General features: G+C 31.8%; 1 protein-coding gene across 1 annotated transcript in view; it reads left to right on the top strand.

Moving 5' to 3' along the window:
* Window positions 1-12,344, top strand: part of LOC134259983 (dipeptidyl peptidase 2-like) — a 47,439-nt gene extending 35,095 nt beyond the window's left edge. The window contains exons 7-12 of the mRNA XM_062742574.1: window positions 5,278-5,338; window positions 8,122-8,237; window positions 8,999-9,155; window positions 10,011-10,075; window positions 10,188-10,258; window positions 11,961-12,344. Coding sequence (XP_062598558.1) covers window positions 5,278-5,338; window positions 8,122-8,237; window positions 8,999-9,155; window positions 10,011-10,075; window positions 10,188-10,258; window positions 11,961-12,060 — 570 coding nt within the window. The 3' untranslated portion in view covers window positions 12,061-12,344. The remainder of the gene's footprint in view (window positions 1-5,277; window positions 5,339-8,121; window positions 8,238-8,998; window positions 9,156-10,010; window positions 10,076-10,187; window positions 10,259-11,960) is intronic.
* Window positions 12,345-13,535: the final 1,191 nt, after the last annotated feature.

The following is a 13,535-nucleotide window of genomic DNA, read 5'->3' as shown; positions in this document are numbered from 1 at the left end:
TACATTTTCAAAGTAAATGGATGTATATTCTAATTGATTTTTTTTCCACTTCATGGAAAAGTTATCGTAATCTAAGTGGCAAAAAGTAGGAAAAGTAATTGTAATTTAATTATTTTTTAACATTATTTGCCCCATCCCTGACATGTGTTAAAATAATTAAATCAAACGTCTCAGTTTCTTTACCATGTTTACCTATTAGAAAAAAAAAGATGTGTTTGTGAAACACTGATGCCCCTGTGTGGCAGCTTTTGGTGAGGGTTAAAATCTAACTCAAAGGTCATGATCAAGAGATCAAAAATGTTGCTATATCCATACAAAGGACTTGTATAGGTGAATATATTTTTGAAATATGAAAGCCCTAGTACTAGCCTTTTTATATTTATGACCATGATTAAAGTTTTTTTTTAAAATTGGGTCAAACTCTTAAGATCAAGGTCAAAAAGTAAACATAAATGATACCTAAGGGAAGACCTTGTTATAAGAAAAATATACAAGTGAAATATAAAAGCCTTAGCACCAAATGTTCAAAAGTTATGACCAAGGTTAAAGTTTTTTTTCAAAAGTAGGTCAGACTCCCAAGGTCAAGATCAAAAGGTTAAAATCGTTGGTTTCCAACAGAAGGTCTTGTCACAGGAATACACCTGTAAAACATAAAGCCTAGTATTAAGTGTTCAACAGATTTGGCCAAGGTTACAAAATTTTTAAAAAGTGGGTCAAACTCTTAAGTCAGCCAAAGCTCAAAAACATTAATACCCATTGAAAGTTTCTGTCAAAATGAATATACATTTGAAATATGAAACCCAGCTAGCATCAACTGTTCAAAAATTATGGCCATAATTAAAGTTTGGTAATTTTTTGCAAAATAAAGTGGGTCAAACTCCAAGGTCAAGAGGTCAAGTTTATTGGTATCCAAAGAAAGGTTTTGTCACAAGGAATACACCTGTGAAATGTGAAAGCCATAGCCTCACCCACTCAAAAGTTATGGGCAAGGTTAAAGTTTTTGCAAACAGACAGACAGATGGATGGACAGAGCCAAAACAATATACCCCATTATCTTTGATAAATTTTTCTGATGGATGGACAGAGCCAAAACAATATACCCCATTATCTTTGATAAATTTTTCATAAAAATCTTTAAATAATGATTGCATGTTGATAAATGTATCTCCTTAGGCTGCACACTATCTATCGTATTTTTTCACAGTCCTAGAAAATGCGAATATTTCCATTTGAATAAAAGTGCATGCTTCGTTTAAATGAAGCTTAGCTTAAGGTGAATGACATTTGCATGTAGAGAGATCTGAAATTGCGTGTTATCAGGTAGTTCCAAAGGACAATAGGATTTTACTTTGATTTTCAAACAGATCATCATCCATTGTTATTCTTTGTGGACCTTTATCAGCTCTGACATGAATGAGTAAGATTTTTTCTATAATGAAGCTCAAATGTTCAGGACATAGCGGCATTATTACAGAAAAACCATGCAGCTTTTTGTATTTAAGACAAAAACCACATTCTTTCAATTTTGAAATGCATGAGTATACATCCAAATCTCTAGCCTCAAAGAGAAATTACAGATTTTTGCTCATTTGCCAATATATTAGTAAAGCATTTTGAGAAAGTATAAATTTAGTTGACAAAAAGTGAAAATTTTGTGTTTTCTGATAATGAAAGCAATGCCTGCTTCCAGAAGAAATAGATTTCATTCAATTTGTTCAGTGGTATATAGAGAAAAACTAGAAAACATTATTCTGTAGGAAATCAAATTTCTAATCAGTTTCTAACAAAAGTCATTTGGTTTGAAGACATTCCAATTTTCCATCTTAACATTGAATTCATTCTAATTAGTCCCTTGAACCAGCGGATTACGCCAGGAGTCAAATTAGAAGTGGAAAGTCACCATCTCCACTGTCTGTGATTGATTTATACTTATAACGTACATCGGAAGGTTTTAGCGGAGCGATTGTCAGGAAATGAACTGTTTATCTTCTAATGCATTTCCTCCCATTCTCTGAGAATATATACTGTTGATATGATAGGGGTTTTATATGTTTGGACCCTCTGACAAGGTGCCTGTCACACAATTAAGCAGTCATCGACCAGCATTTAGGAGATATACCAGAAATTTTAACTCATTTAATCAATAAATTCAGGTATATATACATAGTTCTAAGGTAAATAGAAGATTTCATCAATTTTTGATGTAAAGAAATTTATCCTGGGTTTTTTTTTCTTCTTTTTTTATACCCCCCGCAAACGAAGTTTAGGGGGGGTATATTGGAATCATCATGTCCGTCTGTCCGTCTGTCCGTCTGTCTGTCTGTCTGTCTGTCTGTAGACGAGATTTTGTCCGGACCATTACTCAGAAACTATTGGAAGGATTTGTCTGTTAATTTGTACAAATATTATTCACCATATGAAGTTGTGCACCTGATATTTTCATCTTGATTCGATTATTATTTTGAATTTTACAGGTGTTTTTTCATTTTTATTTTGTGGTTTTGTCCAGACCGTTTCTCAGAAACTATTGCAAGGATTAATCTGAAAATTTGTACACTTATTATTCACCATATGAAGGTGTGCAATTGGAATTTTCAACTCTTTTTGTTCATTTTTTTTGCATTTTACAGGTTTTATTTTTTATTTTAATTGACTTGTTCATTTTGGGCTCATGTATAAGGTTTAAAATTGAGACATAGAATCTAGAATATCTGTACAAAAATACTACAGCTTAAAACTACTCATATAAACTTTAAAAAAAGAAACATCATCAAGTGTTAAAAAACAGTTTTTTACATTGCACAGAAGATAATGTAATTTTATTTATCTCTTGGGAATAATGACTGGACATGCATCCAGTTAAAGATAAATTAATGAGTTTGGTGTGGGAAGTTGAACATTAAGGCATCTTATTATCAACCATGTGTAATCTCCTGGGAATCAGTCACAAGAATTAAAGATTTCTCTTCTCTTATTCTCTTAATTGTAATTTATTGTCTGTCAAAGCACTTCATTACTGGATGACCAGCTCTTTATTTTCAATTTAATTTGATATAAAGTTATCAAGATTAATTTGATTTTGTATAATATGATTTTTTTTCAACAATCAGTTTGCAGAGTGACATAACACATAATTGCAATATATTTTTTTAATGCAGAAATAAAAAAATTAAATAAACTTTAAAAAAATTAAATAAACTTTAAAAAAAGAAACATCATCAAGTGTTAAAAAACAGTTTTTTACATTGCACAGAAGATAATGTAATTTTATTTATCTCTTGGGAATAATGACTGGACATGCATCCAGTTAAAGATAAATTAATGAGTTTGGTGTGGGAAGTTATATAAAGATATAAGATATAAATATAAGATATAAGATATAAGATATAAATAAATATAATAAATATTGTAAAAAAAATAATGTTACAATGGAATTACAATGTATTAGTATTGATGTTTCATTTGTTTGCACCTTTGTTTCATTCATTAAGAAACATAATGAGCAATTATATTTCACTGCAAATTTTTGTAAGTAAATTGCGAACACCTCTAGATCCATAAAGTATTTTTGAATTGGCACCTTCTCTGAAAAACCCAGCGGGGGGTATTTGTCCCTATTGGACAGTTCTAGTTTTCAAATGGCTTACTGTGGAATCATTTTAATTCATGGGGGTCGGTGTTCATGGGTAGGCAAAATTTTGTTGATTTGTCGGGAATGTTATATTGTAGGTAACTCATATCATATACAGAAGATACAATAAATAAATATGTTGACAAAATAATTGTTTATGGGAATGTAGATTCATGGATAAGGGCGACCCGCAAAATACAGTACACAAACATTGGCCCCCCACAAATATTGATGATTCTGCAGTGCTATTGAAGCAATTTATATAATTACAGTCTAATCTCAGTACTCAAATTCAATGGGATTGAAAATATTTCAGAAATCAAAGGGTTTGAGATATTGAGGTTAAAAAAAATTCAGCTCACTTCATAGTTATTCTAATTCAGGATATCAATGTTTAAGATATAGAAATTCAACAATACTTGGATATAGATTTAGACCCTGAGACACATTGCCACCAATACAATTTATTTAATGTACCTGGACTCTAGTACCATACTATAGATTTCTTGTAAGTTTCATGCAAAAAATGCTAAATGTTGCAAACCATTTAGTACCATTCAGTAATGGTCTCTCTTGGTGGTGAATATTGTTTGATATTTACCAGAAATATATCAATATTAAACAAAGCAAATCCACTACCAAAAGGAAAAAAAATGATGATCATGTAATTTTGTATCTTTGCCTTTGAGCTGCTCCCACCATAGCATTGTTGGCAATGGTAACTCTTCAGTATCAGCAGACGTAAGCAAAAATTAGCTTGGCAAAATATAATATGTCGTAATATATATGGTGAAACTTGATTGGCTAAAAAAAATATATGACTTACTTTTTCTGCCAAATTTAATGTAGCACAATGTCATACGAAGCTTAATGAAAAACAATATGATGAGTTATTATCAGTTGATAATAGAAAACTGATTTGCTATAGGCCTTATGATGAGGATTTATGGGTAATTATGGAGTATCAACATATCAAATGAACTCTGTGACTTATCCTCCTAGAATAATCTCTTCCTCACTAAAAGATGAGCATTGTTAAAGCATAGATTTAATTTGCCTTTGATTTCGGAAGTTTAATGTCTGTTTTATTAGCCTGTGTATCAAAATCTATTCAGTTGTTAAAGTTAATTATAGGCATGATAAAAGCTCATAATGTGTTGTTATTGAAACCCTTCGTAAAGAAAGGTAATGAAGGCATAAAAAAATGTAATCATGACTAAAGCACTTGATCATCGTGAATTTTAGGTTGGTTTTCATCTTCCATCATATCAATTAAACTTTATATATCATAAAGATGCACCATTTAACCTGAAACTTGTCCGTATTTTTAACTCGAGCAGTTAATTCAAAGAGTGCAAGAATTATTGGTTACTTAGTCAAATTAAGGTCTGTGTTATTCAAGATTTATACTAACAGAAACATATTGTGGCATGCCTTTTCTTTGACACAGTTCTAACTAGGTATTTTTCAAGGACTATGAAATAATTTTGATAAAACAGAGTAGTATGTACCATACAAAAGATGTTAACTCTTGCACAGATAACATGAGACGAAATTGCTACTTATTTTGAGAATCCTTTGCTAAGGACTCCAATCCTTACACAGTCTATGCAGAGGTTTCATTTTCTTGCATATTTTCTTTTCAGGTAGCTTGTGGCTTGATTCTGAACACTACTGATGTTCTACATGGACTAGCCCAGGCTTCAGGTATATTTGAAGTGTGATTTAATTGTTAACAAATAATGAATTGACAATGTTTCTTCATACTTGATTTTTTTGCTCTTCTGAGCCAAAGACTGAAAGAGCTAATGTTATGGTCATTTGTACCGTGTACATGATAATTTTTTTTTAATATTAGCCATATACGTATGAACTCAAGAACCCTTTGCCCAATTTTGGTCAATTTTGTCACAGTATCCTTGACCAAATGCTTCCATTTATACTATGAATAGGGATGTGACACTTAAACAAGGCAAGATACTAACCTGGGTAGGGAAATTAAAACAAGCAATGGTTGCTAGGAACAGTCATCAAACATGTATTAAGTTTGAAGCCATGTATAGGTAATCTTGAAGAATCGGATCTGAGCCTCCTGATCACAAAGCACCTGCCCTATCACTAGGTTACCAAGAATGGATACATTAAGGATATTATAATCAGGTTGGGGGGAAACGTAAATTCCGCTATAATAGTGGTATCTCACTATTATAGTGAAACAATTTCATCCGATACCATGCGAGGTTTTTGAACCGCAAGTCATGGTGGGTATTAATTAATGATCAAAAACTGTCATGCTTGCATGTTTTGAATTTTAATAAATTTTCTACCGTTGCGTTTAAAAATGCGAGCACTCTTTTTTTAATGGAAGTTGCATTTTTAACATAGCAACCGATAATTACATGGTATAAGCCTGTTTGAATCTCATTTATTCCTCATTAAAGTGCACAAATTGATGCTTGTTACAATTGTCAACTCGGACTGGAAAGGGTTTATGGAATTAAACAAGAAAAAGATTATTTCTGTCTGCATGGTTACGGGTATGGAGGCTTGTTATGGTAAACGTAAAGACCAAATATGGAAAACATAAAAAAGAGTATATTGATAAACTCGATTATATCCTCTTAATAAAAGCAATTTATAATAAATAATCCAAAAATTACTTATAAAAACGATCGTAGAAAACATATCGAATTTTTAATTTCGGCTGGTTAATTGTTTATTTCAGTAAAAAAGACTCAATTTACTTTGGTGTCGGGAATATTTTACAAGAGTGCCTGTAACTTTATTTTAACACATGTTCAAATAATTATTAATTGACAGTCATTTCAATTCCGCACAAACGTGTCTTATTTATTAATGCTCTGTGTTTATGCACTTAGGCAAGAGCGATTTAACTTTAAAATCTGAGAGAAAAAGCGTTAGGTTTTTTTGTTTTTTTTTAACTAATTTTTACTAGTTGAAGAGTTTTTCATTTCTTTTAATCATGCACTATGAACCACGTCATTACTATCCGGAAAATCATAATTTCCTTTTATATCTATATAGTACCTTTTGTAAACTCTTTTTATATAGTCAAAATTATCAAATATCCTGATGAGAAATGACAATGAAATTGAAAAATTATTAGGATTTTCGCACCAGTATCGCCATAGGAACTGTGGTATCATTTAATGAGTGAACATTATCACTTATCAGTTAGAAACTTTCAGCTTATGAATCAGTTAACATTTTTGTCATCAGCTGTCTGTTGATTAGTTGAACATCTGATCCCAGGGTTCAGCTAATAACAGCTTATTAATTAATGCAGCCATGGCCCATTCTGCCAACGAGCAAGTAAATTCATAATATGTATATTTGTGTATGTTGTTGAAGTTGTTTGCCTTTATTAAATCTTATAAAGTAAAATTTTAGTGTTTGGCTTCTCTGATAAAACAACAATTAATATTTAGTTTAAAGCAAATTTTATTTATGATTTTCTACATGTTATCAATGAAGAATTATCTTACTGATCTAGTACAAAAATAACTTCTCATTTCCCACGTGCACTATCTAACATAACCACAAGAAGATCTGCCACAGCAGCGGCTACCGATAATAATGGTTCTTTACGTTTACCATAACGGGTTCCATACCCGTAACCATGCAGACAGAAATAATCTTTTTCTTGTTTAATTCCATAAACCCTTTCCAGTCCGAGTTGACAATTGTAACACGCATCAATTTGTGCACTTTAATGAGGAATAAATGAGATTCAAACAGGCTTAAATACCCTGTAATCATCGGTTGCTATGTTAAAAATACAATTTCCGTTAAAAAAAAGAGTGCTCGCATTATTAAACGCAACGGTAGAAAATTTATTAAAATTCAAAACATGCAAGCATGACAGATTTTGATCATTTTAATACCCACCATGACTTGCGGTTCAAAAACCTCGCATGGTATCGGATGAAATTGAGGGTATCTACGGCAGGAAATATAGCGTAATTTAACTATAATAGTGAGATACCACTATTATAGTGGAATTTACGTTTCCCCCCAACCTGATAATTATCGACGTCATTGATTAAAAATTGTTCAAGGCATCACCCCGGATGATACCTTAATATTTAGGATAATAAGAAGCTTGAAGTCACCAAATTTTTACAGTTGATGCATCTTAAGTCAACTGACTGTGTCAACTTAAAAGTAGGTCACAGTGGCCTACTTTTGGAATTTCATAGTTGCATCTCAACACTAAGGTACTAGCTAAGACACTTACTAGAACTATCAAACTTGAGTAGTTGACTTACTTGGGCCCTTGTACTGTTTCAACAAAAAATTAGAGTAACAATATACCAAAAAATGTTATTGTATGAGGAGATATGGTGCCAAAGAAATTGGCCAACCTATGGTTTTATTTTTTATGTGTTTTTCAAGTATTTGGACATATTGCATCAGGACAAAAAACTATATATACAGTGTTAATATTTTATGAACTTTGACTGTTTCAGCAATATTTTATAATGGGACAAAGCAACCTTGTTTTGACATCTGGAATGATTTTATTGAGTGTGCTGATCCTACAGGATGTGGACTGGGATTTGACAGCATGGCTTGGGATTTTCAGGCAAGTTCACTTAAAGTAGTGTGCAGAACCAGCAATTGAAACCTCATAATTCTCACAATTATTAACCAGGTCTTACATTTATGCATTAACCAGGCCATACTTGTTATCCTTGAGAGAAATAGACCTATTGTTTCTCTGTTATAGTTTGGCATCAGTTTATACTTAACAAAAATGACCTTTTTAACCTTGTCATTTTGGTAAGTTGAAGGTCACATAAAGAGTAGGGTGCATAGCACTATAAAAACTTGTATTTTGGGTGATACTTTTGTCAGCTTGTTCACAGTACCAGGTACCTTTATATATAAGTACAAATTAGTGAAGCTATGGAGTTATCAGAGCTGATAATTAAATACATCTTTTAATAAGATACAATCAAACCTTGTTATCTCTAATTCAGTGGGACAAAAAACTTGAGATAATTGAGAGTTCAAGATATTAAGAGTAAATGCAGTTTAAAAAAAAGGTTGTTGGGACTTTAAACTCACTTCAACATGGCCATGGTATTCCTCACACATGTATCGGGGTTCGAGATAGAAAAGTTCAACTGTAGTTTTAATACAGATTTTGACACATTAAAGATTTTGAATCTACTAAATAATTTAAAAGTATAGTCTTGGGTCCTCTTTAAATTATTTATGGTATGTATAATATTATGTAAAATCTAAATTTTAAGATTGACACCAGACACAATTTGTACCAGTGAGTAGTATTAAATAATGAAGTAGTTACATAACTATTCTGATTAATTTTACTTATTGCAGGCATGTACGGAGGTTCACCTGCCGGCAGGAAGTAACAATATGACCGACATGTTTCCTGTGCTTCCATTTACTGATGACATCAGAAACCAGTACTGTCAGAAAAAGTGGGGCGTGGCACCCCGAGATTTGTGGAGTCAGGCACAGTTCTGGGCCAATAGTAAGTCACTTCCTGTATCAGTGGAATATAGATTACATACCAGCCAATAGTAAGTCACATCTCATAGCAGTGTGCAGCAAAGATATACATTAGGTACAATAGTAACTCAGGTGAGCATTGAGGTTCATGGGCCTTTTGTTTATGAAAAGGTAGCAGTTGAATGGCTCCTCTGGAAATCTATTACATAAGAGCAATTCCTATTCAGAATTTATAGATTTTTCATTCTGCTGAATGATGTTGTTCTCAAACAATTAATGTTTTATGATAGAGTCATTGAACTTGGGATATTTTTTCCACTAGCTTATAGACTGTTTGATTTGGTGCACATGAGCTAATAACATTACGTATATTGCTTTAGATATGTCAATTCAATAATGTTTTGATTCTCATACCAAAATGTGGCTGCTTGTACAAATTATGTGATATACATATTCCATGGTCATATGCTCTTGTTGATATAAATTATATCTCCTCTCAGGATTTACTTTCATTTCATGTGTCTATGCAATACGCAAATGCAAATTCACAAAGATAAACTTTTTGAGAAAATGATTTTTAAAAGTGATTTAAAATAAAGAATTAAAAGTGTTCTCCTTTTGCATTTCATTAAGTCATAAAACACACATGAGCGCATAACAAATTTCTTACAGTGATAAAATATGTTATGCTTTGTGCATGCCTCATATGCTATACAAATGTTAGATTATGCGCTGTCTGTGTGAAAATTTAAAGGACCATATAATACTAACTAAGGAGCATACAATCATACAAACAGCTATTGACAAGATGCCGACAAATGATCTTTAATTTGAAATCCTTTTGATGATTACTGATTTAATGTCTTACTTATTGTAGATATCAAATCAGCCAGTAATATAGTTTTCTCCAATGGTGACCTTGACCCTTGGCATCGAGGAGGGGTAATTATGACCAAAGTCCTTGTATAATTATGATTTAAGTTTAATGTGGCATACAAATATTGTCATTTTATTATCACCATCATCATTTGGTACATTACTTTTCTGTTTGTAGGTCATAAAGCCACCCAATCCCTCGGTAGAGGTGATACTGATTGAGGGAGGTGCTCATCACTTAGATTTGAGGTAAACATTCAGTTTTCCATATCATAATCCTGGTCTCTGTATGCTTAGATATTCATTGTTTAAACATGCACTTTAAAGAAAAAAGCTGCATTGAAATGTGGTAAAAATTAATAAATTAATTAAATAATAGAAATGATAAAATTTGGAACTTGGCATAATTTTGACTTCCCTGTGACTTGGTATCTTACAGGACTTTGAATCAGTGCTGATTTTGAACAGTCAGGTTTTTGATCATTCACTTTTACATTGTTCTTTCCACCAGACACCCAAAACCAGGGGCCAAAAAGGGGTCTAAGCTTCTCTTGTCCTTTAAAGAGTTGGATTAAATTTAATATGTACATCATATTTAGGTACCGGTATTCAATATGAGGAATATTTTGGTAAACTTAAAAAGTGTCATCTGACAAGGCTACAAGACCAAGAAATTGTTAAGTTCCCTCTGCTACAGATGAAACCTGGGGAATGAAAACAACTCTAGTGGAATATTTAATTTAAATCTGTCAGACTGACACTTTAAGCTGAAAGCAATTTGAAAAATCACACACAACTTTATAGCGTAATTACAGACTTTAGCAGGAAGCATTTCATCTTCATTTCCTGATGAAACTTGACAATGTTGCCAAAGAATAAAGAGTGTGTTCTTGAAATGAGTGAAGATTAAGCTGGAATAATAATACTTAGTTCTGCAACTATCATGTAATCATATTGCTTTTCTGTGCATGGACACTATAATTTGAGCAGTTTATGAGAATTGCATTGCAAATCAATCCAATTGTATTGGTAATAAAAGAAATACTAAAAAAAAAATAAATAAACAGTAACAGTTGTTCATCTTTCAGTAAAGTTTTCACATTTTCAACTTCTTCTCAAGAACTAAGGCCAATTTCAACCAAACTTGCCACAAAGTAACGTAGGGGGAAGGGATTCATATTTGCTCAAATGAAATGCCATGCCCTCTTCCAAGGAGAGATAATTTACCTTTGAAAACTTTTTTTTTTTTTTTACCTCATGATCTTGACCTTTGATTTTGACCTTAGCTACTTTTAAAGATGCTCACCTTTGCTGCCATGAGCTGTCATACAGTTGTTTCACAAAACATTTTATGTGGTAAAAGTGAAATAGATTCAAACCCCGTTATCTTAAACTCAAAGGGACTTCAAAAAAACTTTGAAATAACTGAGGATCCAAGATACCTAAGGAATACCGTACATTAACTTTTATTCGCGTGCGAGATATATTCGCGAGTTCCGCAACCTACTTCGAGTCGGAATATTAATCGCCGCGAACCATATTTAGTTTGCTTTGTTTTTGTAGAAAATGTTTCCTTATTCGTGATAATCAATCGTCGCGGATTAATTTCAAACTGAAGAATCGCGAATAAAAGATGACGCGAATAATAGTTGGTTTACAGTAAGTGGTTGGGACTTCCAAATCACTTCAACATATTCATGGTATTCAAGACATGTGTGTTGGAGATACTGAAGTTCAACTGTACATTGTATTATTTCCATGCAGAATTGCTTGTGAAACTTAAAAGATATTTCAGTGTAAATTATACAATTTTTCGTGTTTTAACATTGTAGAAAAAAAACACTGCAGAATTTGCAAAACGATTTCTGCTATTGTTTCCAATAACTGCCCTTTTCATCTGCTAATGATAACAAAGCTTGACATATTGATTTTTTTTTTTACTGTGCTACAGGGGCAAGAACAAAGACGACCCATCCTCAGTCGTAGCTGCACGAAACAAAGAAAAGGCCCTTATAAAGAAGTGGGTATCAGAATACAGAGCTTCAGCATAATTATACTTCAAAAACGTCACTATTTATAATCTAATGTGTGTGCAATATATTACTGTGATCAAATGTTAAAATGAGCAAGTCAATTACTGTATCTAAGATTTCTCAATGTTGTCAATTAATTAATATTAATTTAAGAAGACTTCATGATTTATAAAACTGAGGTTCATTTAATTTGTCTTGTACTACAATTGTATGTTGATACTTACTTTTGATGCTGCTGTGATTTCATGTCATTATATATAGAATTTTTCATACTTTTTATATCAAATAAAAATTTTAAACAACCAAGAGTGAATCTTTAACTTCCCCTATAATTGTGGCCTACTGAAATGCCAATTAAAATGTCAATTACATGTATTAGTTTTGGGGATATAGGTTTCAAACTGAAAAGTTTAAAAACGATTTCAAAAGTTAAAATTTATAGTGTTAAATGAGTATAATTGATAGCATATCAACATGAAGAAATATTTAAATATGATAAAACGTTTTTCCTTTGTTTTTTCCCCACATTTTATTGGCAAAAACAATACAGATAAAGATGCTATGGCCAAATATGGAAAAATCCTGTCTGGCTCATAACTAGAAAACTATTAGACCTAGAGCTATCAAACTTGGCAAAAGTATACATCTTAGGTAGAAGGTGTGTCGCGACCTATTTCAAGGTCACTGTGACCTTTAATTTTAGCGAAATTTTTTAAAAAACTAAGTTTTTTTAATTTTAAATTTCATAACCCTAAAAATATTAGAGTTGTATCCTTATTAAAAAGTATTAAATCCATTATACTTTACAGACTTAAACAAATATAACTAGATAGGTGTGTCTTTTGATAGCAGAAAGTTGCATGTCAAATTAGAGAGAAATTAATGAGTTTAGTGTGAGGAGGTAACATGTTCTATCCCTTGGGTATTGGGCAAATGGACAGCAATATTGATTTCATTAAACCAATAATCTGATATTATATAATATTAATTAATTAAAACCTAATTTTATGTCTGTCCATGTTAAATATAAAACCTGTCTGGCATTAAATCTAAAAAGAAATCATGAAGTATTTTATATGTTTTAAAAGTGTTTTAGGATAAAAAGTGCAGACCATTAATATTTAGGGAGTAATGCAGCATTTAAACATTAATTAATGAGTTCAATGTAGGAAGGCTATATTTACATTTTTTGTGTTTTATGTCATTTGATGGCCAGCCTTTCTTTTCAAAATTAATTTGGCTGCATTTTACACAAAAGGTCACACACCTACAGCACAGGGGATGGATAAAGAAATATTTTTTTAAAAAATGGAAAAAATCATGGAAATCTTAGAATCAACATATCTGAATTTTTTGACGGGCGTACGTTTTAAATGAATTTTATTGGCAAAAACAATACAGATACTGTATCTCCTGACTTCACACATTACATATACCATTGACTCGTATAACTAGATAGGTGTGTCTGGAATAAGTTAGGGTCATGTTCTTTC

This window comes from Saccostrea cucullata, unplaced genomic scaffold (assembly GCF_032062105.1).
Source record: "Saccostrea cucullata isolate Sc308-1 unplaced genomic scaffold, CSIRO_AGI_Scuc_v1 ctg1505, whole genome shotgun sequence".
Classification (NCBI taxonomy): domain Eukaryota; kingdom Metazoa; phylum Mollusca; class Bivalvia; order Ostreida; family Ostreidae; genus Saccostrea; species Saccostrea cuccullata.
The sequence above is the reverse complement of the archived record's forward strand: the minus strand, read 5'-3'. Positions and strand labels throughout refer to the sequence as shown.